This window comes from Leucopleurus acutus (assembly GCF_964270905.1).
Source record: "Leucopleurus acutus genome assembly, chromosome: X".
Taxonomy (NCBI): domain Eukaryota; kingdom Metazoa; phylum Chordata; class Mammalia; order Artiodactyla; family Delphinidae; genus Leucopleurus; species Leucopleurus acutus.
In genome coordinates this window covers 19,295,359-19,319,218 of record NC_139148.1, presented here as the reverse complement: position 1 = coordinate 19,319,218, position 23,860 = coordinate 19,295,359, and the positions used below count along the sequence as shown (strand labels likewise).

At 42.8% G+C, this 23,860-nt stretch overlaps 1 protein-coding gene across 1 annotated transcript in view; it reads right to left on the bottom strand.

Moving 5' to 3' along the window:
- Window positions 1–3,195: 3,195 nt before the first annotated feature.
- PTCHD1 (patched domain containing 1) overlaps window positions 3,196–23,860 on the bottom strand; it is a gene marked incomplete at both ends in the record, with an annotated part of 50,037 nt that continues 29,372 nt past the window's right edge. The window contains 2 exons of the mRNA XM_082864660.1: window positions 3,196–4,850; window positions 16,068–16,728. Coding sequence (XP_082720786.1) covers window positions 3,196–4,850; window positions 16,068–16,728 — 2,316 coding nt within the window. The remainder of the gene's footprint in view (window positions 4,851–16,067; window positions 16,729–23,860) is intronic.

Here is a 23,860-nt window from a genome sequence, read left to right as displayed (position 1 = left end):
CATGCTATTCATTGGGCCATTGCTACAGGACTTAACAATAATGCCCTATTTCAAGTGTCATTTTCTTTCTTGCAAACCCCAAGCTTCTTGTGAATTTACATCTTCTGCTGAGTTTAACTCAATGAGAGAATATCACCCTTACCCTGACTTTTCTTTTTTTCTTTATGGCCAAGAAAGCCCAAGTATCACAGTTTTTTTTTTTTTTTTTAGTTGAGCAGGGGAAATATTTTTGATGAATGGAATATTTTCTTTGGTAAACAAACAATAAATACCAACTCAAAACCAACCAAATAAGTTTCTTTGGTAAAGTGGACATTAATGTCTTGGTTGGAATTAATTGAAAAATAAAACTTTTGCAAGTGTTTGCTAGGATCGTTCCTTCCCTCTTTATAGCAATTGAAAAAGTAAAACTTCATGAAGTAAAGACTTAAATTTTGGGGGGATGTGATTCTGACCTATTTTCAAAATGTCTTCTCCATGGTGGGGCTAAACCAATGCTATCAGAGCAATTATTAATAATGAATATTAACAAATAAGTAATAATGATCTAACAATAAATAATAAGTAGTCAATCTTGGCATGCAGACTCCCCCCAAAATAATTCATTCATTCCACAGTCAGAATTCCATAAGCTTTGATTTCAAGTGCTGAAAAGAGAAGTTGACAAGTTTGAAAATGCCCTTCATTTAAAAATACAATATCCCAAGGTGTGCAGAGACCCAATCAAGAGGGAAAACTACTATCTGTCATAAAGTAAAGTTCCACAGTAAGTCATTCTGGTTCACCAAACTGAATGGTTAAATTCTCAACAAAATCTGCTTAATTGGTATGTGTTGTATCAGTTTTGTGGAGTCACTGTAACCCAAGGTGCTCCACGTGGCTGGCACTAAATCAATGGCTGATTTAGAACACGCTCTTCAGAAAATGATTTAGCAACATATGATTTAAGAATAAAACCAATCCCCTCTTCAGCTGTGTTTTATCAATGATAGCCTAGTTGCAGGCCCCTTGGAGAGAGAATTGATCGCAGATCTATTATGCGAACTTGCCCTTTTTCGAGGATTGCATTTGTCCTTAGATTAAAGCTCATTATCTTCTAGTTGAGTGCATAACACATTGGTATGATCACTTAGTGTGTTTGCAGGAGAGATTGAACAAGTGTGTAATGCACTAGCTATGATCCCCTGCACATATATTTAGAACTGTGTGAACAACAGTACATGAAATAGAAAGCACAGGTTTGCACTTGGTGTAGTTACATCTGAATCATTTGGGAATTTTTGCTGTCTGGAAAGACAATGGTAAACCTAAATCCCAAACATTACCCAGACATTAAAAAAAAGTCTGCCTTATGGCCAATAAGTCCTATGTTTCTTCCTTGGAAATGTACTTTGAAGGGAGTAGTAGCCCTCTTATGAGAAGATCTAAAATTGGCCTGCCCTGTCTTAGGCATGCTAAAATGATGGAAACTCTCCAGTGGTGTGACCCTGGGTGAGTCACTTTATTCTCCTAGGTCTCAGTTTCCTCCTCTGCAGGGGATGGGGAAGTTGCACAGTACATCCGCTAAGGTCCAGAAAGGTAAGGTGCTTTGGGGAAATGCTTACCACTACAGATGTCTAAATAAGCTACGTCTCTAAAAGGGAAAAGTACTGTAGACATTTACCTCAAGTGTGACCAGGTTTTAGCTTCATTTTTATAGACTTAAAGAAATGCAGGGGTCGGGGGCAACATACACAGCCTCTTCAGATCAAACCATTTCTGTTTAGATCCTGTAGATACTGCAAGTCAACAGTATAAACATCTAGGCTCGATAATGTACAGAAGGGCCGTGCAAGGAAGTAGAGGGGTACCAACGAAGGTGGGGGGGCGTGGGGACCAGGAAGATGAAAGTGCAGCCAGGTTAGCAGGAAAGCTTGACTGTCATCGTTGATAGATTTATGGTGGTGATTACATCTTCCAGTCATTTCCATTTATCTCACTTTCAGCCCTTTATGTCTGCCTGAAGTTCTCAGTTTCAGGACTTACAAAGTTTCAGGACTTTTCTTCTCTGTATCTCTGAGCAAGCATGTCTCCTGAGCAAAGGCAGACTGGCACTACAAGTGGGAAGCTGTGGCAGATAACCATGTCAGTGTTCATTTCTCCTTCCTCAGCTATGTGTGGGCAGATGTTATTTCTGGGCATCCATGCAAAAAAAAAAAAAAATGCATGTAGGGCCAAACCGCAAACAGCTGTACCAGCTGGCCTTTTTTTTTTTTTTTTTTTTTTTTTTGTCAAAATGGAAATACTATCTCTGGGTTCAAGTAGACACCTGCTTTTCCTTCATCATGCCAGGTATTTCGGTTTGGCTCTGTGGTTTTGGGTACTCAGAGCCTCTTGCCAAGAGCTGTAAGTAATGAAGCAGATCCATTTGGTGTCAAGCAACGAGATATACCAAAATAGAATTGCCTTAACTCTGCATTGCTGGAGCTGTCATTGGTTTAAAGGTATATTAACCAAACCATACCGATGTTAAAAGTATATTGATGGTGGGTGGGTGGGGCGTATGATAAATTCATTCTGGACAACAAAACTGCCTCACCCGGGTGAGTTTAGAGGTGACTCAGTTTCAGTCCATGGGTGATGGCCATTCCGCCATGTGTCTGTTTCTGAGGTTCTGGCTTGCTTTTGGTGGCCAGAACTTTCACAAACATCCCCTTGGGGTGTTGGGGGGATAGATGAGATGGCAAAGACCTTAGACCTTAAACCACAGACGCTGCTTGGAGCTACCGCTCTGCAGAAGTTCTGGAAGCTTTACTGTTTGAGCGACGCTCGAAGCTATTTCTGCCTTGGCAGCTGACCTTTCAATCAGGAGGTTTTTGTCACAATACCAGCAACATCTGCAGTGTGAGTAAAAGAGGATTCTGCTTGCTAATAAGCTTTTGCTTATTTGATCTTAGTTTAAGAGACTATGAGTCTCCTTGGGTGCGTGTGTGTGTGTGTGTGTGTGTGTGTGTGTAAATTTTCTCTGATGACAACCTTTCGTTTTAAAGATTGAAAATATGCAATGCCCATTTCCCCATCTTGTCCTTTACTTTTTTTTGGCGATGCCTATTTCTTATTCTTAAAAACCAAAGAACAACTTCCAATTTGTTTCCATTAACATCATCCCTTTGCTCTTGATAAGACCTAGGGTGAAAACATAACAAGCAGACGCTATCACACTGTTGTAATTTGGTCAACCACTCTGGTACTATCGATATCCACCATTTCTACACACTCAATTTCCTCCCGATTTTCAGGATTTTTCTTCTCTTTCCTTTTTTTCTTAGAGGGTGGCAGGAAAGTCAGTATCACAGGTAAAATGGCAAAGCAGTGAAAGAAGGTGACAAATGCTATTAAAAACAAGCACCTGAACAGTGTACAGGTCAGATTTGAAGGCACAGCTGCAAGAGGAATCAGACCAACAAGATAGCAGAGGTAACTCTGTAAAATAGCTACCCCATGCACTTCCAGGGCATTTTTTACCCACTTCGTTCTTGTGAAATCCTTGCCCAGAACAAAGGTGGATAATAGTGGAGCACAGTTGTCGATTGTGTAGTTAATTCCGTAAATTAAGCATAGCACAGAGATGCAGTCCAGTTCTACTTTCCATAATGTCATGAAACCTATAACTCCAAACTCCACGGACACAACCGTTAGAGTGAGCCAGACATTAATCAGAGAATCTGCCACCAGGAATGCCGAGAAGAAGAGCAGGAACAAAGCACTGATGCAGGAGTTGTGCAGGGGGGCGCCCAGAGAGGAGGCGTATCGATCCATGTACACGAAGGACGGATTGAAGACGATGAACTTCACCTTGGAGGTGACAGAAAGTCTCCTCAGGGTCTCCAGGAGGTCATAGAGTTCTTCTCTGTTCGTTTCCATGGTCTTGGCCACCAAAAACATTCTGGAGGCCACTACATCAACCTCATCATTGTACTTTTTAGAGAAGATGATGTCCTCTTGAAAATGTGAAAATTGGGGGGCTTTCAGGAAGGAATTTCTCAACATGTCTGTGAAATTTTTCTTAGGCAAGCCAGTGGTCACGTTGAGTTTCCGAAGGTAATTTAAATAGCTCTCAAACCAGGATATTCGCACAAACCCCTTGGTGTATTCTAGCACGTCTTCTTGGACACTAGTGTTCCAGTATTCTATAGACTCGTATATGTAAAACCCAATCACCGGACTGTAGTTGCTAAAGTACTTTTGCTGGGCAGTAGTGTACTCAATGGTTTGTGTCGCCGTTGCTACGATGTTACTAAGGTCTGACCCTTCACTGACCTGCAGATAGCCCATTAAGGCAAAGGAAATATAAATAAGGTAAAAGAGAACTACAAAAGGCTTGACATAGGTGTTGGTTATCCAGTCACAGTAATAGCGTTTGAGGAAACATACCAATAGGTGACTCTCGTAAGTGTTCGCTTCCTCGCCGTCAGTTGTGTCCTCGCTGAACCTGGCCGTCAGGAGAAACCTGTACCATGCGGGCTTCTCCTGCAATGCCTCGGGCTTTGGGACTTTCCTACAGAAGATACTATGCTGGTAATTGTTTTCTATGTAGCCAGTGAATACTAGGCTGGAACCATAAAACGAGAGTACATAGAGGTAGTTGAAGAAGATTGCGATACAGGAATTGCAGCAGAAAATCCTGGCTGCCTCAATGTTCGTGAAAGGGCTGGCCCCTATGCCAAAGGTGACCAGGTACATGGCAGTGGTGAGAGAAAAGGAGAGCATGGAGTCTGCATAGACTGCTGCAGTTCTCTCTTTAACGTGTTGGTCTTCTCTAGTTTTCCTCCAGGAGGATAACATTTCAAAAGTCCCATATAATCCATGACCTGAGGGGGCAGAAAAAGACCAGATCAAAAATTTTAAAGGCTAATCTCTCTAAAGAGGGGAAACACCTTGGTCCTGGGGAACTACTGGGTCAAAGGAAATATAACCCGTCCTAGGGGTGACAGGTGACAGTAAATGTCACTGATTTCTCCTGTGGAGAGAGAAGCTCGTGTTTTAGTGAATCATAAATGTTAAGGGATAGAGGGAACATAGAGGAGCTGAGATCTTCATGGCTTCCTTCTGGCTCAAGAAAGCTGGGTGGACTTTTGCCTATAAAAATCTGAGTAGACGTGTGCCTGTGTCTTTTGGGGATTATGCACACTGATAGTTTAGGGTTGTTGGTGCAGTTTGCAGAGTATTTGTTTGCCTTGGTTGGTGGAACACTCCAGAGAGGATGCCTGGCCACTCAGCATTTTGCTTGTCATCCCCACAAGTCTGGCTGGAGGTCAGCACAGACTAAGGCGGTGGGCAGAGGGTTCTGAGTTAACGGCTCATCACCTCATTTAAGTTTGGCCAAGTAGAAGGCTTTAGGGAGAAAGAAGCACTGTATTTAATCTGAGGCTTCACAGGAACCTAGATCACAGCCTCTTTTTTCTTCTTCCCCAAATATCAATGCAGGAAGCAATAAATCTGCGAAACAGAGGGAAGCAAAATAAGTAGGGACAAGTTTCAGTGAACAAGAAGGATGGAAGAAGGAACAAGATTCATATGAACTCAGTGGATAAAAATGAAAATTCAGGTTGCAAGTTTGTGGCGTGTCTCTTGTCTTCAGGGATGTTTGACCCGTTTTGGTTGTTTATGGATGGCGTCTCAAGCAGGCGGTGACTCTGCTGGCTTCTCTGCACTCTTTGGCAATGGCCTCTGAGGGACCGGGCCAGACCAGTAACCTCTCTCCTGAACTACTTAGTGCCTTTGGCTCCTTGGTTAGTATTCCAGTAACCTTGGAACAGCACAGGTACAGTAAGTGCCCGTTTTGACTTCATTCTACTGCCTAAAACCAGATCTAGTTGAACTTCTCCCATCTTTCCTAGTTGGAGCCAGACATTTCCTGGACAGGCCTCCCCAGGTTTCCAGGCCGCTGCAACATTGAAAAGACCCACAAAGTGACCTGTCGTGGCTTTCTATCACCCCTGTCTTGGCACTGAGATCGGCAGATCTCATTTTCTGCGTCTACACCTTGGCATAGTCAATCCCATTACTGAGGATAATAAAATCTTTACCCTGTGGTACAATAGTCTGGTTTTTAAAAATGAATTTAAAATCTCCAGCCAATCGTAATACTGAGTAAAGTGAGTCACTGTTACCTTGTGTTCAGTCATTGAGCGCTTGTCTTCCCTCGTGCCCAGGCTGGTATTTATATATGTATTGTGAAGTCTTGGCCTCAAACCCAAATGCCCATTTCATAGTCACGATATAGGCCTGTTTCCTCAGAGAGATTTGGCATTTATCTTAATTTACTAGGCACTGCTTTACAGCCACTTTTAGAGGTCAGGTCAAGACTGTCAATTTGATAACTAGCACCGTGGCCCCTATTCAATTGGAGGCACCTAAACTCCCCAGACATGAAGTAAAAAGTACACTCGTTGACTGGCATACTGTTGTTAATTATGTTTTAGATAGTTAATGTCTAGTCTTACCAGGGCAAACTATTTATTAAGTTTGTTGCCACTGTGTTCTCAGGAAGGACCAGCTGATCTTTGATTAAAATAACTGATCCCGGGCTTTCCTGGTGGCGCAGTGGTTGGGAGTCCGCCTGCCGATGCAGGGGACACGGGTTCGTGCCCCGGTCCAGGAGGATCCCACATGCCGCGGAGCGGCTGGGCCCGTGAGCCATGGCTGCTGAGCCTGCGCGTCCGGAGCCTGTGCTCCGCAACGGGAGAGGACGCAACGGGAGAGGCCACAGCAGTGAGAGGCCCGCGTACCGCGAAAATAAAATAAAATAAAAAAATAACTGATCCCTTGAAATGAGGGTAAAAAAAGTACTTCCGAGGCATCTGCATCCTGGGGAAACAATACTGACCATTTCATCTGGGGCCATGTAGAATAAGTTCTGGTGGGCAAAACACACTTTAGAGTTTCACTGAAAATGGCAAATGGAATTTTATGTGTTTTCTTGCTAGAAAGAAAAAAAAAGTTTTAAAACAGGGCTTTGGTACTGAGTCATTAAATATGGTAAGAAAATAAGGATGCATAGAGCAGGATTAGAATTACTCATATAGTAGGATTTGAATTAAATCTGTTCTGCAGTCCTTTTTTACAATTGGTGTGATGTTTTCTAATGATATTATCTGACCCTGACTCTTGTTGGAAAATACAGTAAGAGTCCTTTTCTTACCTTGCTGTTGGATGATCTTAGAAGCTAATCGAGGAAAGGACTTTGAGTTAACAGAGCTATTAGGTGAAAAGAATAAGGCATTTGAGGGTCCAGAATGAAAATAATCAAACTCAAGGAGAGGTGGACGTAAGCTGTTCGCCTGTCTCTTGAGATCTGTTGCTACATTTTAAATGCCGTATCCTTTTGTAGTTTGATCATTTTTGTTGAGTCCTGACTCTTTTTGCACATCACATGTTCTTGGTTCTGGGGGCAGTTCCAGAGGATTCTGATTTTATTCATAGGGGCTTATGCTTCTCCTTCATTCCTCTTGCTACAGGGGTGTGCATACAGATAGAGGCCAGAAGAGGAAGCCCTGAGAAAGAATCTGTTTTACCTGATCACTCAGCGTTCGTTGCTAGTCATTGTTGGCCTGGCCTGCAGAGGCCCCCACCTTCATTCCTGATAGGCTAGATTCTTGATTCTCAAGCCACACCCCTCTAGCAGATGCCTACACCCTAAACTCCAAATGGCAGTTGTGCACTGTCTTCAAAGAGCTCTTTGGATTTCAGGGACAACCGCTAACACCATAACTGGGCCTCCTTACTGAAGCTCAGTCAGTCAAGGGAGAGATGACTGCCAACATAGCTGCGGGCGCCTCCCAGGGATGAATAGCCTGGACTGCCTAGCTGGCACCAGACCTGATTCACAGCTGGGTGTTTATGTTGAAGAGGTTGGTCTATTACCCTAATGGAAAGCGGAACTGTGGAGCCCCTATTTTCTGGCCTGGACTCAAGGGGAGACATGTTCCAAGAGCCGTAGGACATGAGGAATGCTCTGCCCCCCAAGAATGTCTGCTCTGCCCATCATCATAACTGAATTCCCTGTGGTTTGGCCTTCAAGGGTATTCTTTTAAATGCAGCCCCCTCTGGAATAGTGTGTCTACTGAAGCAGCTTCCCTTTGGTCTGGGGAATGGGACAGAGAACGGAGATGGGGAGGGAGTGCAGAGGAAATCATAGGTAAGGAGGATCTCACAGAGACTAACTCCTTCCCAGTTTTTCCTCCAGCCAGCCCAGGTCTTTGTTTTTACATCCATTTCAGAAACTGGGCCAATGAAAACCAAGGAAAGGCAGGGAAGAAAGATTTTGGTACATTCTGTTCCTCTTCACTTTCCTCTCTCAGCAGCTGCCTCCTTTCTTTAGTGTCAACAAATAGATTTAGCCCTTGGTGACCAGAAGCCCTGCACGTAATGGGAGCCTGGGCTCATCATCCAAGGGGCAGGTCCAAGACCTGGGGCAGCCTGAGACCTGGAAGTCAAAGACTGCTGCGTGGTAGTGAGCCTGCCAGGAACTGACCAGCATCCTAGCGCGCTCCCTCTCTTACAGCCACAGTGGTTAAGGCTGATGAATTGCCAGAGGGAACTGCTAAACAATACATACTGATTCTATCAAATTCTGAAGATAAAGAAGCTTTTAAAGTATTCACTTAGTCTTTGAAAAGCACATTCAAGATGTTTGTTTTGGTTCATCGCATGTCTGTATAGTTACGTGCATAGGAACACATGCCTATCAGTGTGTCAAGACACACACACAGGTCCAAGTTCTGATTATTCATGAGTGAATGCTCTGTGGCAGCGCAGGCTTTTAGCCAGGCCCTGGGATAAGGACAGTAGAGCTCTTCACCAGTGTTCAGATACAGTTTATACCAGGAGTGCAATTTAAATTTTATTAGCAGTAGTCTTTGGGATTTTCATCTAGTAAAGTCAAATACCGAAGGATTTAGGCTAATCATTTTTCTTCTTTTCCAAAGAATTTTCTATCTTTCTGTGCAGTTAACTTGCAGGCTTTGGAGGCAATGAAGAGACAAGGCAGCACAGATGATAAATAACACTAATGGTGGAAAATCCTCCAGTCACTTGGGGTGAGTGTCAGGAATACTCACAGATTAAATCTCACTCTCACCCAGACTCCTTTCTGGGACCTGACCAAAGCCTTTGGGATTGTTTACAACCCACCGACGCAGGAATCGACAAGTGAATAGTTGAGAGTTAACCTAACTTTACCCAGTAGATACACTTCCGGAAAGTTGTTCATAAAGTCACTTATATTTTATACGTATTTAATGGTTTTGCTATCAGAGGCAGTCTGGGTGATTTGTTTGTTTATTTTTTTGGCCAATGAATATCACAGGCAAATTGATCTACTTTGTACATTTGGACTTTGTAAGGCAGATGTTTCTTCAGGCCCAGATTCTCCTGCCTTCCCCAGCACACAGAACCACAGCGCAGAGGCTGATGCCTCTGGGTGCTCCTCACATTTTAATCCTTTAATCCTAGCAGGATTTCCTCATCCTGAGTTCTTAAAAGTAAGGAATAACTAAGAAGATGGAGGAGGTAAAATGAGATGGCTTCCAGTTTCAATGGGAAAACATTTAATATCAGGAGACACTGAAGCCGTTGATAGCATGCCTGGCCAGTGCCAGATTTCATATATGGAAATAAAATCACTACATTCTTCTAGAAAATCCATGGAGTGTAATGAATGCATGAGAAAAATCTGCTTAAAACATATTTTATTCTTAGACAAGTTTCACTAAGTAGCTCATGTTTATAGAAAGCTTTTCCTTCCATGACATCCACATAAATTCATGATTTTTGTTTTTCTGAGAAGAAATTTAAAGTGTATATACGTCTGGCCTGAGTAACATCTGTTTTAAGGGAGAAGTTCATTAATTGGGTTGCATTTACACTTTGCCTGTTACGAACATTTACTTTCTACGCTGAACTGTTTGGTTTATCACAGCCTGTTTTGTCTGACAGTTAAGAGTGAGAGTAAAGGTGTACTCTGTTTAAGTTAAGACAGATGCTCACATCAGGGCGAATATACACATCTTACTCTTTCTACCAGAGGCTTGTCACATTTTGGTAATTCTAATCACAGCATTGGGTTTTAATCTGAGAAATGATTTTCCTTCATTCGAGAGGTGCAAATAAGAGTCCAAGAAATGAATTGGCTAATAGCTCTTCCTTGTTTTAAGATAAAGTATTTACATACTCTGTGTGTGTGTATACACGCGCGCATGCACTATATAAAATCAGTGTGTACAACTGTGGCCCATAATATATGCTATGGTCATTGTGTAATCTCTCTTCATATAGAAGACATATGTAATATATAAATATATGTATATGTGGCATATCTTATTCAAACACATTTTATATATTTACATATAAAATGTGTGAATATATACTATGTAATATAGAGAGAAATATATAGTATTTCTATTCAGACATTTAAACAATATAGGTAAGGTTATAAACACATAAAAATGTATATAAACATGAACTTACTGCATGATATATCATATTACATATGATATAGGTAATGTGATATATAATATGTATTATGCACCCAGATTACACAGAGACACACACACATGTACCCACATACACACACACATGCATACACACACACACAAGATGACTAGTAAGTTGATATGAAATTTATTTTACTGGTGAGGAAGAGAAATGTTAGTGCTGCTACACTAGTCAGTGCAGAGAAGGGGCTAGAATCCCTCCCTTAGGTTCCATCTACACTTTGGTTCTTGGCTGGTGAAGTAGCCTAGGTGAAATGCAGGGTATCCTTGACAATGACTATGAATCTGCTTGCGTTGTGAGCTACTGTAGACCCATGTGGGCAACACTGCCGGGCCCCAGCAGTGACTTTCTGAGATGCTAATCCAAATGCAACAACAAACTAGGTGTCTCTCCTCATGGTCTTTTTTTTTTTTTAACCAGCTCAATGTCCTTCCAGCTGTTGCTTCCAGCTGCCAGACCTTCATGGAATTGGCCACTCTCCTATTCCCTAGACTAGTTGGCTAGACCACCCAGAGGATACCCAAGAGACCTGGGTCAGAGATGAAGCACCCTTGCATTCCTCTGCCTAACTGGGCTCTGCCCTCCCGGACTGTGCCCCTAGTCCCGTTCTTGTCTTCCTTTATGGTTAAGGATAGAACAATAAAACGTGTTTGATCCATCCCCTCAAACCTATTTTTCCCCACCCACCCCTTACTGTAAGGAGTGGTGGAGCATAAGAATAAAAAGCCGGTAACTAGCCACAAAACTTGATTACACAGTAGCCTTGTAAATTAGTCCCACAATGAGCACAGGTCATTAGAAAAAAGCTATTCAGGAAAAAACTTTGAAAAATTACTCTCTTATTTCAAATCAGATGTAAACAACAGTGGGAACAAAAAAACCCCTATGAATCAATTATTTTTCTAGAAACTACTGAACCTTTTAGTGATTTATATCTAAGCAGAGTATTTCCACAGCATTCTAGCATACTTCTACTCCATCATGTAGATTGTTCTATTGTTGCAAATAATGGACTTCTACGATAACGTAGTAGGTTGAGCCATAAGAAATGACCACTTTTGTCGTTCAAAAATGGTCAGATATTGGTACCAATTTTGTAGGTGAAAAATGGTTGAATATTGACAATTTTGTATTTTATTATTATCTGGCTGATTTTTCCCTCCCACATTTCTCATGACTTTAGAAATATACCAGAATACTCATCAGGAAAGCAAAACTTTGCAGGTTTGCTTAAGTTTAGAGCCAAGATAATTAAGAGTTCCGATTTCTCCATTAGAACGAAATTTCTTGCACAGGAACTTTTACCTCTTTATAAGCCTGAGCTCCGTATACTGCGTCAGATTCTAGGTGGCAGCAAATAAGAACCAATTCTCATAGAACTGAGCCTGAGCTTCTGGTTTCTGCTAAATATAGATAATCTTAGAAACCTGAACGAAGCCAAACATCCTTGCTATTAGCCTCCTCCTAACACTTAATCACATCCTTTCTTCCTTTCCTATCCTTGAATTTGAGTGGCCTGGCTGGATAATGTAGAAGGAAGAGGGAACCCTGGATCTGACATTAGACTGTCTCAAAATCCCAAACATGTGAAAGGGCTTGAAGAATATTTTTCTTGAAGAAAAGTTTTCGTCTCATCTGGGCTCTGAGTCTCTTGTATCTTAATAAATGCAAAGCAACCCTTATAAATTAGATTACCACATAGAAAGTAATATCCCAAGTATCTTTCACCGCAACTTCACTTCTCCCCTTTTAGCTGTACAGAATGTACATGAGGCACCAAACCTGCCAGATGAAGAAGGAAGAAAACCTTCCTTCTGTTGCCTTCTATATTCTCCAGCATTCCATTCCTTTCCTGATTTGTGTCTGATCAGCAAAGCTGTGGAAATATTAAGCCTGTAAGGAGAGCTTGCATGTGCAAAACCTGTGCCAATTTCTTAAATCATACCCAACTGCAGGGCAACGTTGTAAATCCTCATCCTTTAAAGGAAATTCCATAACGGATTAACATGATGAGTGTGAGAGGTTTACAAATGGCAGTTCAGGTACCTCAATACCTGGTGTTAACATAGTTTGGAAAGAAAGGCTATTACGTTATGCATAAGGGGTATGGATGAAATAAACTCCTCTCCAAATTATAACAACTAAAAAATGTCAATGAGCATTTATGATACTGTAGACCTTTAAGAATTTCAGCTCTAAATAAACTGATCTGACTCATATGGACAGGGGTTTTGGCAGAAGTGGGGTTGTCTAATATGCATGACACTGATTAAAAACATTCTAAATCCTGATGTATCTATGCTTACATCATTGCCAAAATGATTCATCTGTGTAGGATATATTCTTATTGCCAGAGATGTCACGTACCGTCTTGGCTAGAAACACACAGTCACATCCCATTATGGTGAACTCTCAGAGTTTATCCAAATTCTTTCCTATTCTGGAATTTTGTCAGGTTAATACTGCTTGACACACATGGTCTTAAAATTTTCCATTCTAAATCTACTGCCATTTTGGCATTTGGCTGGGTCTGGCCTTATGTGACTGGCATCACACTGAGACTGTTTAGTTTGTTGAATTTTAAACCTATAATTGTTTATCACATTATAGACCTATTGTCGGCCAAGGAAATGTCTGGAAAGGAAAAAGAGACTTTTTCTAAGATACTTTTTCTTCTAAAGGAGGCCATATATTTTTAAAAGTTTTATTTGATCGTATATTAGTATCACAGAAAATCAAGAAGTTTTGCTTAAATCTGCTTAGTTTAGAAACTGGACAAGTTTATTGACTCATAGTGCAAAATGCTTTGCACTGCATTTCTTCTTGGTCATTTGAAATATTTATTGGCATTTTAGGACTGGTCATCAAAAAACCAGAATTAAACATTGGTCCTGAATGCAGCAGCATTTATGAGCATGCTCTGGCTTATATTCCATTTTACAATCAAATCTGAGAACGAAGAGTTTATCTGAGAAATACGGAAGGGCAACTATCCTAAATCCGGACGCTGTTGGCTTTACGAGCATGTTAAGCATCCGTTACGTGATGCAGAGTATTTATTGCAAATGGGCCTTAGCTACTAAAATGCGTAGCTTCCTTTCATGTTGTGACTAAGTAATTTGAGATCTCTTTGAGCTGAAAATGTACAGAAAGGTTGCCTACTGACTGTCAGCAGGGAAAACTACCATCAAATCAATGCATGTAACATTCCTCACAAATTACGAGCAAGGGTGTATGGGGCACTGTGGCGCTTGATCTCTTTCACGACAAATGCCAGATTTTTCTGAATTGACTTCATGTGAAGTTCACTGATACTGGGTCTCCCTTGCTAACAGCATCTTTCCATCTCTTACATCCCTCCCCACACCAGCACTACCTGCTGTATTCCTTTTTGTGTTGACTTCTACTTACAATATTTAAAACTTAAAAAGTACAAAAATCAGTTTTAAGGAATTTTAAATATTGTAATTTATTTTACTTAATAAAATTCAAGAAGTTTTGAATATTTAATTTCATTTTACTTATAGTGAAATTAATTTGAAGAAGTTTTGAATATTACTGTTTAGTTTTACTTAAAAATTAATTTTAAGGACCTCTAAATATTGAAATTTTGTTTTATGAATGCAGTTCATTTTCAGGAAGTTTTAAATATTGTATCATTCTCTGAGCTCACTGGTAACTACTTAAGAGTGTCATAAAACCAGGAATGATAGTCCTTTTTCTATCCCTGACATCCTTTTTTCTTCCCCTTAAGAACCTGTCTCCCTTCAGTTTCCCATAAACCCTTATCCCCGTTTATCTTCCTCCCACAAAAACAATCACATTAAAAAATACACTATTTTTAAAGTGGAAAGCTAACAAACAAACAAACAAAACAACCCCCCAAGCATCTGACTAATCATGAGCAGAACATTTTAATTGAAATCTTGACTCAGGCCTCCGTGGAAGCTCCTCCTAACCGGTCCTTACTCACGCCTCAAGGAACCGCCCTGTATTCCACAGCTGACCCACATTGTCTTGGGGTTATCTTAAAGAGGCAAGTGATGCTGCCATCTCAACAGACTGAGTTCAGGAGGAAGTATGGCAGCCTCTCCTGTGCTGAGTTCGGCAGTGATGAGTAAACCGATCTGGTAAATGCGCAGCGTGCTCGGTCTCCGCACAGTGCCCCGCTTTTCCACCAAGGCTGCTAGTATGTGTTTATTGCCTGGGTTTCAATTTGCACAGGCCGCAGAGCATGGAAGGCCGCACGTAGTTCTGTGGCTCCGCCAGCCCCGCAGGTTATCATTTAACCATCATGCAGCTGAGACTTCCCGAGTAAATTCCTTTCTTTTCTACTACCCCCAAACAGGACACAAGGCATACTAATAAACTCCACCATAGTTTTTCGTCAGCCAATGAGAAATGCCACTTCATTTGTCATGTCAGTATCTGATTCCAAATGACATTTTAATTTTGCTAAAGGGATTGATGAGAAGTTGCCAAAGAAGAGGGGGAAGCTAACTGAATCCTTGGCCCACAAGAACTCTGCCATCAGGTTTGCTGGGCATGGCACCTTCAAAATCAGATGGACAGAGCAACTGACATTATGTTATGACCACTACGGCTTTACGCTGACAATTATCTCTATCAGGAAGTTCCTGCAGCCTCCAAGAGAGAACATAGTGGGATTCTCACACTATCATTTTAAAACGTTCTCCTGAGTTCATAGCAAAGACAGGAAAGTTACCTTCTTATTTATGTCTCACTTGTTGGCTTCAAAGTTCTCGTACATTTACCATATCGTTCTGTGTGATGTTCGCATCCACTCAGTCCATCGGGTAGGGAAACCGAGGCCAGTGGACACTGTTCGCGCCCAACCTCTGTGCCCTCCCGTTCCCCATTCTTGAGCTCACGGAAGTCTTCTTACTCCAAATACTGGTAACCTGAGGGATTTCTCCAGCTGCAGGAATGTGCTTGGTCTTCCCTGGGAAGTGCTGGGGAGTTAATGACTCGGGGGAGAACCCTCAATGAATCATACATAGGGTTTCTGGGTACACTGCGCAGCTTTCAGCCTCCTCACCCCTCAAGGAGACCTCTGAGGTCTCTCAAAGGTCCCCGGTGGGACTAAGCCACGGGTGCCCACAGCTTATGCTGATTAGCATACCCCGAATCGTCTTCCTTCCCTGTTTCATGTCCTCACTCCCATGCTGGGGTCTCAAAGTACTTGTATCTAAATCCTTGTCTCAGGGTCTGCTTCTGGGGAAGCCCAACCTAAGGCACTGGAGCACAGAGATTAATATCTGCTCAACACCATGCAGCTACTTAATGGAGAACCAGGCCTGGAACCCAGGACTTTGGACTTCCGGCACATTTACCAGATAAGGCTGCCTCTTGTGACCCAACACCACCTTATAGAACTGGCCCCAGGGCTTCTGGGCAAGAGGAGGAAGCCATAAATGAAACAAACTTGTTAGACGGCTTCTCCTTGCCTTTTAGGAACCCAGTCACCACCACCAGAAGGAGGAAACAGAAAAACAAAGGGTAGTAATTACCTAGCATGACGAAAGGGACTCCCAGGAAGGTGGAATTGTATTTCCCACCAGTAAGATTGATGATCCCGGCCGCAGTGAGAGTGGCCAGGCTTATGGTCACCAGCCCGAGCAGGCCCAGCCAGGGTTTGCTGCGGACGCAGTCCTGCATGGAGCAGCAGAGGATGGCCATGGTGGCCACCAGGATCAAGCTGGTGACCAGGTAGCGTTCTGATACGCGGCTGGTCTTCTGGAAATCTTCCCTCAGTGAGGAGGACGTGTAAGGGTACATTTTGACTTTGCCGTTAGATTTCTGGAACAGTCGGACGGTGTCGCAGAAGCTGGACTCCCACCTCTCTGCCACCATGTCGTTGAGACTGTTGATTGACTGCAGGTAGTAGGTGAGCTGGACGGCCTCTGCGGATTTCACTCGGTCCTTGCTGTGCACGGTGACGCCTCCAAGCTGGTGCCCGTTGTAAACTGCCCTCCCGTCCTTTAAGTGAGTGATCGGGTACGTGATAGCAAAATTGGTCCGGTTGGTGGCCCGAGCATTCTTTAGCTCCTCCAGGACATGCACTATGTCGTCCACGATGCAAGTCTTATCGTTATTCAGGATACATATGTGAGCAAATGTGTAATTAAATCCAGGCCTTGGAACCTGGATCCTGGTCACAGCAGCATGCAACTATGGGGAAAAAATGAGAGTCAGTGTTGATTACCAAAAATAAGACAGTACTAAGTGACATTAGCTCTGTGGATTCAAACGTCTCTATTTTTTGTGGGGGCGGGGAAAGGGGGGTCACTTATGCCATCTCTAAGCTAAAGCGTTCAAATTAAATGTTATAACCTTACATCAGAAGTGGGTAGTAAGGATGTAAAACACAGATTTGAACTTGTCAGAAATGAAAATTCTCAGACCTGGTAAGTCACAGTCTCTGGGGTGTGGCCTAGGAATCTGGGTTTTCACAAGCCCTTCGGGGGATTCTGATATAGCTAAAGTTTGAGGAGCACCACCATTATTTGTACATGTTGTGTGTTCTTTATGTGTGATTCAGTTGGTCTATAAATATCTGAAAATCGTATACTGGTCCACCCCAGTATAAGGTCTCCCCTTGAAAATGTAAAAAGTGAACTAAGGTGCAATTCCAAGTGCACAGGCCCCCTGTAGGCCCATCCCTTGCTGCCGATTTGTTAGGGCAGCTAAATGATTTCCCCATTCAATGTAGTCACTCTGTGACATAAAAGACAAGCGGTTCACCTTGAGGGCCCTTGTATTCTCTGCTTCCGTGGGAAGGGAGCTGTAACTGCAGAGCTTGGCTGGGATACATGGCAGTCATGCTAAGGGAACACAGTAGGATTTATTCCGCACACCTTGCCCTAAATCACATTTGCTGTGCCCGAGTTCTGTATGCCTGTGATCCAAGTGCACATGGGAATACAGACACTCATTTAACAGCCCCTACTACGTGCAAGGCACAGTTCTAGGCCCTTTATATGGATTAAGTCATTTAATCCTTACAAGAAACTCTAAAGTAGGTACAAATACTAGCCTCATTTTACAGATGAGGAGGCTGAGACACAGAGAAGCCAAGTCACTTGCCCAAGGCCACACAGAGCTGGGCTCTACCAGGCAGTCTGGTTCCAGAACCTGTGCTCCTAGCCCCTCACCATATGCCTCTAGGTTGGCAATACCAGGAGCTAGATGAAGGTTCTTGCTAGCAACTAAATCCTGGTTTTGTGCTTTCACTGCCCCACCTCTAAAAAATTACAAGGGCTCAAGTTCAGATATGTAGGAGCGTGTGTAATCTACAGTCTAAGGTGAGAAAATAAGGCCTTCTCTCTGTGAAATGAGGCCATTAGTGGACATGTAGCTGAGTGTTAAACAAATGAGCACATCTAGGTCCATGCCTGGCACTGAGAGGGCTCTCCCAAGAGCAGAGCTAGCCGTTGTTACATACCTGATGAACGAAGAACATTTCACACTTAAAGGGAATAAAAGCCTCGTATCCGGAGTTGCCGTACTGTTGCTGCGCCATTATAGCTCATAACCTTCTGAGCGTCTCCATGACCCTGATAGATTTGCTCTTAAATCTGCTGTAGCTGGATTATTTGCTGAGACATTTTCCTGTGCATGCATGTGCCAGGGTGAGTGGGATACTATGTGTTTTGAAAATGTCTGAGGGGCACCAGCTGTCAAAGTCCTCCTTCCTCACGTCTCCTCACGGGCCCCAACCCGTAAACACTGAGAGTGTGTTTTCATCCATTCTTCTCTAAGCTTGGCCCAGTGAATTTTGATTAAAAGAACTCCTAACTACAAAAAAAATTCCAAAATATGAAAAGTTACTTTGGAGGAGAGAAGAACCAAGAGGAATTTAAAGACAAGAGTGAGTTAAAAGAAAGACTTTGGGGGTAAGCTTCAGAATAGGCTAGAAAAGGAGTGGTATTGAAAGCATGCATATGTGTAATATTTAGTGCATTGTTTGTTCCCATGAACAGTCTAATAAATCTCCCTTAGAGTGATTACTAAATATGTCAAGAGAAAAAGATTGCCAAATAAGATGGTGCTAAGTCACAGGGCTGAACCCAGTTATAGCAAGGGGATATTTTCCATCCATTCTCTAAGGCGACCATGCCACGCTGGGTGGGGAGTTGTAAACTATTTAGTGATCTGCCAACTCTGCCGATCTACTGCTGGGACCCCCTGGGACCACAGACCAAAGAAAGCAGACATGCTGTTAACCCCTGTACCACCAGCTCATAGGAGGGAGGCTTGGAAAATAAGAACCTTCCTGAAGTTTGAGAGGGAAGGTTTCTTAATTCTCAGTACCAGAACTGCTGTGAGATTCACCTGCTTTGAATTTCCGAAGGGAAGGTGGGTAGAACATGTGTCACTCTTGCTTCTCAGTGGCAGGGAGATGCTGGGTGAAAAAGCAGCCAGAGAAGGGGCGTTGGCTGAGGCCACCCACCTGGCAGGGGGAGTCTACTGGGATTCTACTGTGGGATGAGGTGAGAGGATAATGAGAGGTATGGGAAAGGAGAATGGAGACTCCCTCCTGGGGCTTTTGGGATTACTCAGTTCTGATCTTTGGTTCTTATGCCTACACGTCAGGTACACACACATTCTACTCTTGGCTGTCCACAGAGCCACGGGCAGACACACTACACGTGCTACTTGGACATCTACCTGTACAGGGTTTTAGAATGCCTTGATTTACTTTCCTAAAGGAGCCCCACTCAGGACAGCAGAGGCATTAGTAGGTGACCTTAGATTATATTCACAGGGGAGAATGGAAGCCAGAGATCAAAGCTATGCTTTTGTTTTTTTGGTTTATACTCACTCTAAATTTCTGCACTGAAAAAGAAAAAGCAACGTGAAAATGATGACAAATTAGTTTACAGTGACTTCATCTTTGTCTTTAATCTTTGCTCTTAGGGGCAGAAGGGGGAAAGAAAGATAGGAAGACATCATAGCATGATAGTGAGATGGTGACCAAGACACCTCAGTCCATGAAATGGACAGTCTCAATCCCTGTAAGCTTATTATTAGAGACCCTCAGAAAAGAAAAGGAGAGGGAAATGACATAAAGTCATAGTCCTGACCCTTAATATAGTCTGAATCTGTCATGTGAATCAGCATATAATCCACGTTTCTATAACTATGTACAGATTTTGGATTATTCACTCAACACACATTGAATAAGTACTCATCAAATCTACGGTGTTGTCAAAATAGGATAATTTCCCTGAATTTAGGGTGCTCACACTTACACATGGAAAATCACATAAGAGATCTGATGTCCAAAACAAAGGGACTTTCTAACAATGCCGAGCGCTCTAGTAAAGCCTAATCCAATGTCAGTCTTGATCGCAATATGTTTATCATTATTGTATTTGCCGCCAAAGAGGCCAAAGTGAATGTTAAATTGAGATTCGTTCTGGGGCTCTGAACATGCTGTTTAAATTGTTAGATTCTTTTCTCTCATCACCCTTCAGGCTAAGAATGATGACAGTAATAGTAACTCGTCTGCTAAGCACTCTCTATATAGTTTTCAAAATTTCTTCAATACAAGACTCTATGGACATGGTTCAATCGTGATTCCCGTTTTATAGCTGGAGCAGTTGAGGCCTAACGAGTCTAGACCAGGGCAGCTTTAGAACTTTTGGGGAAGAATGAAGAATTGTCAGCCCACCTGGTTCAAATGACCGGCCTTGATGTGACTGAACTGTGGGATGGCCACATTTGGGGATCTGGGGTCCATTAAGAGAGACCAGAAATAATCCAAACAGCCAAACTTCATCTTTAGGCAGCAACGGAACATGGCAATGTTAACAGGTAATGAAGGGGATGGGTTTTGAACTTACTGAATTTTCTTATTCTCCATCCAGCCTCTTTAGTTGCCAAATGAAACTTCTAAAACCGCCTTACCAAGAAAAAAGACCGGGGGGCATAATGGAATCCAGTAATAGGAAGTTTTAACTTCAAGTCTGGCTTTTGCTGCTTAGGTAGGAGTGTCGGAGACCCTAGGAATGTCACTCTGCTTCTTCATGTCTCAGATTTTTCAGTAAAAAAAGGAGGTTGGTCTAGCTAATCTCCACGGACAATTTGGTTCTAACATGACATGATTCGAAGATGAGTGACACCCACAAAGTATACAACCAGATCCTCAGTGAGAGAAAGTTAACTTCATAAATATCAACTTGAGATTTATTACAGCTGCTTGAAGTATGCTTTTCCAACACATTGAAGTTCTTTTTAGGTCAGTGACAGATCTGATAGTAGATGAAACCCAGAAAGAAAACCACAGGATAGGGAAAATAGGTTTACTGGGAAAAAAAAGATTCCCTTCTCTGAGTGATTTCCCGTGCTGGGGAGGCACTGGCTCTTATAATCCCCTTCTGCCAGAGCCTGGGACAAAGCCAGTGTGGGCTGCTGGTCACGACAGGCCAGAGTCTAATTTCCTCTCTGCCTCTCCTTGGCACACTCAGATCTTCCTCAGAAGACAGCAGGGGCACCTTGTAGAGGAGAGTACAGAAGGGAACTGGGAGGAAGGAAGTGTCTGCTCCTGAGTGGTAATTGACGTAGGAAAAATACCTGTGGGTTCAGAAGAGCTTTTCCATACCTTCCAGCTCTTTTTGTATTTGTTTCTTGTTGAAAAAGGCGAGAGAGAAGGCAGGAAGGCCATTAAGGCAGGGCAATTAACACCTCACGCTGTCCCCCAGCAAGCTCAGCTGTGCCGGAGGCTCAGAGGAGGTGGGGGGTCCCCAGGGGGGATCAGTCTGATGGCACTACCTTTATCAGCTGCCTTCCTTTCCTTATCTCACCTTCCCGCCCCCTCCTGCCACTCCCAAATAAGCTGCGCACATGGGAACAGTTTAAAAGGGGAGCTTATTGGTTTGCCTTTCTAACCTATATCATTTGCCCCCAAATATTACCTTCAAAGTGATGCTAAATCAAAATTGCTTTAAAATGCTTTCAAGGAATATCTGGTTTTCATGCCCGAATGAAGTGTTTTCTTCACTGAGTCCCCTCCAAATTCCAGGCCTTGATCAGGGTCTATATGCTGCCACTGTAAGTGGGTAGGAACGGACTGGCAAGGTATCCTCACCCAGGACACAAGAAAGCACCTTGAAGTGGATGGATCTGGTGTCTGCAGTTCATCAATTACGCTAGCTCCCTCGGTTTTATGTTCTGTCTCTGCATGATCTCACTCTCACCCACTCTCTTTCCTCTTCTTTTAATAGAAGTGTATTACATCAGAACATCAGTCGCAAGTTGAGGATTGTTACTGTGATTCATTTGTAGTGCAGCCAAAAGCAAGTTAGTCATGCCTTAATAAGTGGACAGAAATATCATTCTGCCTTTGAAACATAACGTGTTCGGAGGACACCAAATTTAAGCTGTGGATATAGCTAAACAAGTGACTATCCACACGCTTCCTTTACACACAGGTGCCTGGTGTCATGCTGACCTGCTCCAGTGACAAAAAACCCAAATGGTTACCTTTGTCAGTACTGCAGTGCCAGTGCAGGTCTGGGAGAGTGGAATGTTTCTGTTTCTCTCCTTGCTTTACCAGGGGGTAAACACTGTTTTGCGGGTGCTGACACTAAAAGCCCCACATTGTAATTCCCCAAACAGGTTGTTTGTCTTTGCAGCCTTGACTGAAAAGACACTGCAGCTTTGGATTTGAAGGAAATAAATCTGCGATTTTCCAAACAAAATATAGTAATGACGAAGGAAAAGGCAACTGCAATATCTCATTGCAACTTTTGCCTGATTCCACGTTGGTCTGGATGAGACAGAATGCAATGAACCACAGGTTCAATACTCTCTTTTTTCCCGTAGTCTGGGAGAAAATTTGGCTTGCTCTTGATTACCAAAAAAAAAAAAAAAAAAAATTCCTTGGTATGAAGACTCCTGGAAATCTGTAAAGTTAAACTTTCTGATTAGAGTGGTTATTTTTGAATCCTGCTGTCCTCACTTGACTTTCATGGTCAAGCTTAAACTCTGCTTGAGCAAGTTTGTGGGTCATGAGTTTTGCTAGGTAACTAAGAGAACAGGATGCTCTCAGAAATGGAAGAATATTAAAGCTGACTGGCTAAGAGGCAAAGAGAAGTCCCAAGGAGCCGAATGCCTGGGGAACTGCCAGCAACCCTTTTAAGATTTGGTCAGGAGACCACAAATAACTATGCAAGGGGACAGACAAAATTAAAAAAAGGATACCGAGGACGTCTAGGTCTGGAGAACAACTGTGAACCTAAGTGGGAAAAGCACTGGATCAGGAGTCAGAAGACTTCAGTTTGAGTCCTTGTTCTGGGTCTTGCTGGCCACATGAGTTAGAGATAAATAAAGAATGAACTTTGGAAAACACATACCATGCCACTTCCCTGCCCTAAAGTCTCCAGTCGTTCCTCATCGTGCTGAGAGCAAAAACCCAAGTCCTGACTGTAGCCAACAAGATGATCCATTGCCCCTGGCACTTTCTACGGATTCCTATCTCACCGTGCCCTAGCCACACTGCCTGTCTTTGCCATGAGTCTGCCTGGAATGTCTTCCCTTCAGATAGCATTACTTCCTTCACTTCCCTGCTCAGATGTAATCATCTTCCCTGACTCCACCCCCAAGTTAAAAAATAGCATCCCTCGTCATCACCATCATCTTTGCTTGTTTTAAGTTTTTCATGGCACCAACTATGATATGGCATTACATTATATGTAATATATACGTATTAGTTTCTTTATTCTGCTGTCCCCACTAGAATATGTTTTACCATGCTGGAGTGTTTGTCTCTTTGGTCTACTTCTACATCTCCATTACTTAGTTCCTGAAACATATACTCAATAGTTATGGCGTAAACCCATGACTATAATAATCTTGTGAGTGAATGGATTTTAGTCTGTCTCATGGGCACGATGAGGGCCAGTGAGGTGATAGATGTGCATGCATATTGTAAACTCTAGAGGGCTACACAAATGTAGTTCTTATTCAGCAGGGAAGCATGGAGTGGTTAGTATCTTCCAGCTGTCCAGACACAACCCTACAATTGATTCCTGATTCTCCTGGAGCCCGTGATCTTTCCCACGATTTGGCAACATCTTGTGCTGTAGTGGGAGGGACATGGGCTATGAGGTCAGAATGCCACCAGTTCAAATCCTGCTGCTTAGTGCTAGCTTTCAGGGCATAGATAGCTGCCCCATCTCCTTACCACTTCAGTGCACACCAGCCCTGTTTCCAGCCTGATGTGGAAATAATGAAGCATTAACGTACTATCTCAATCCCAAGCAGCCTGGATCGATGACTCAAAACAGTTTGTGTATAA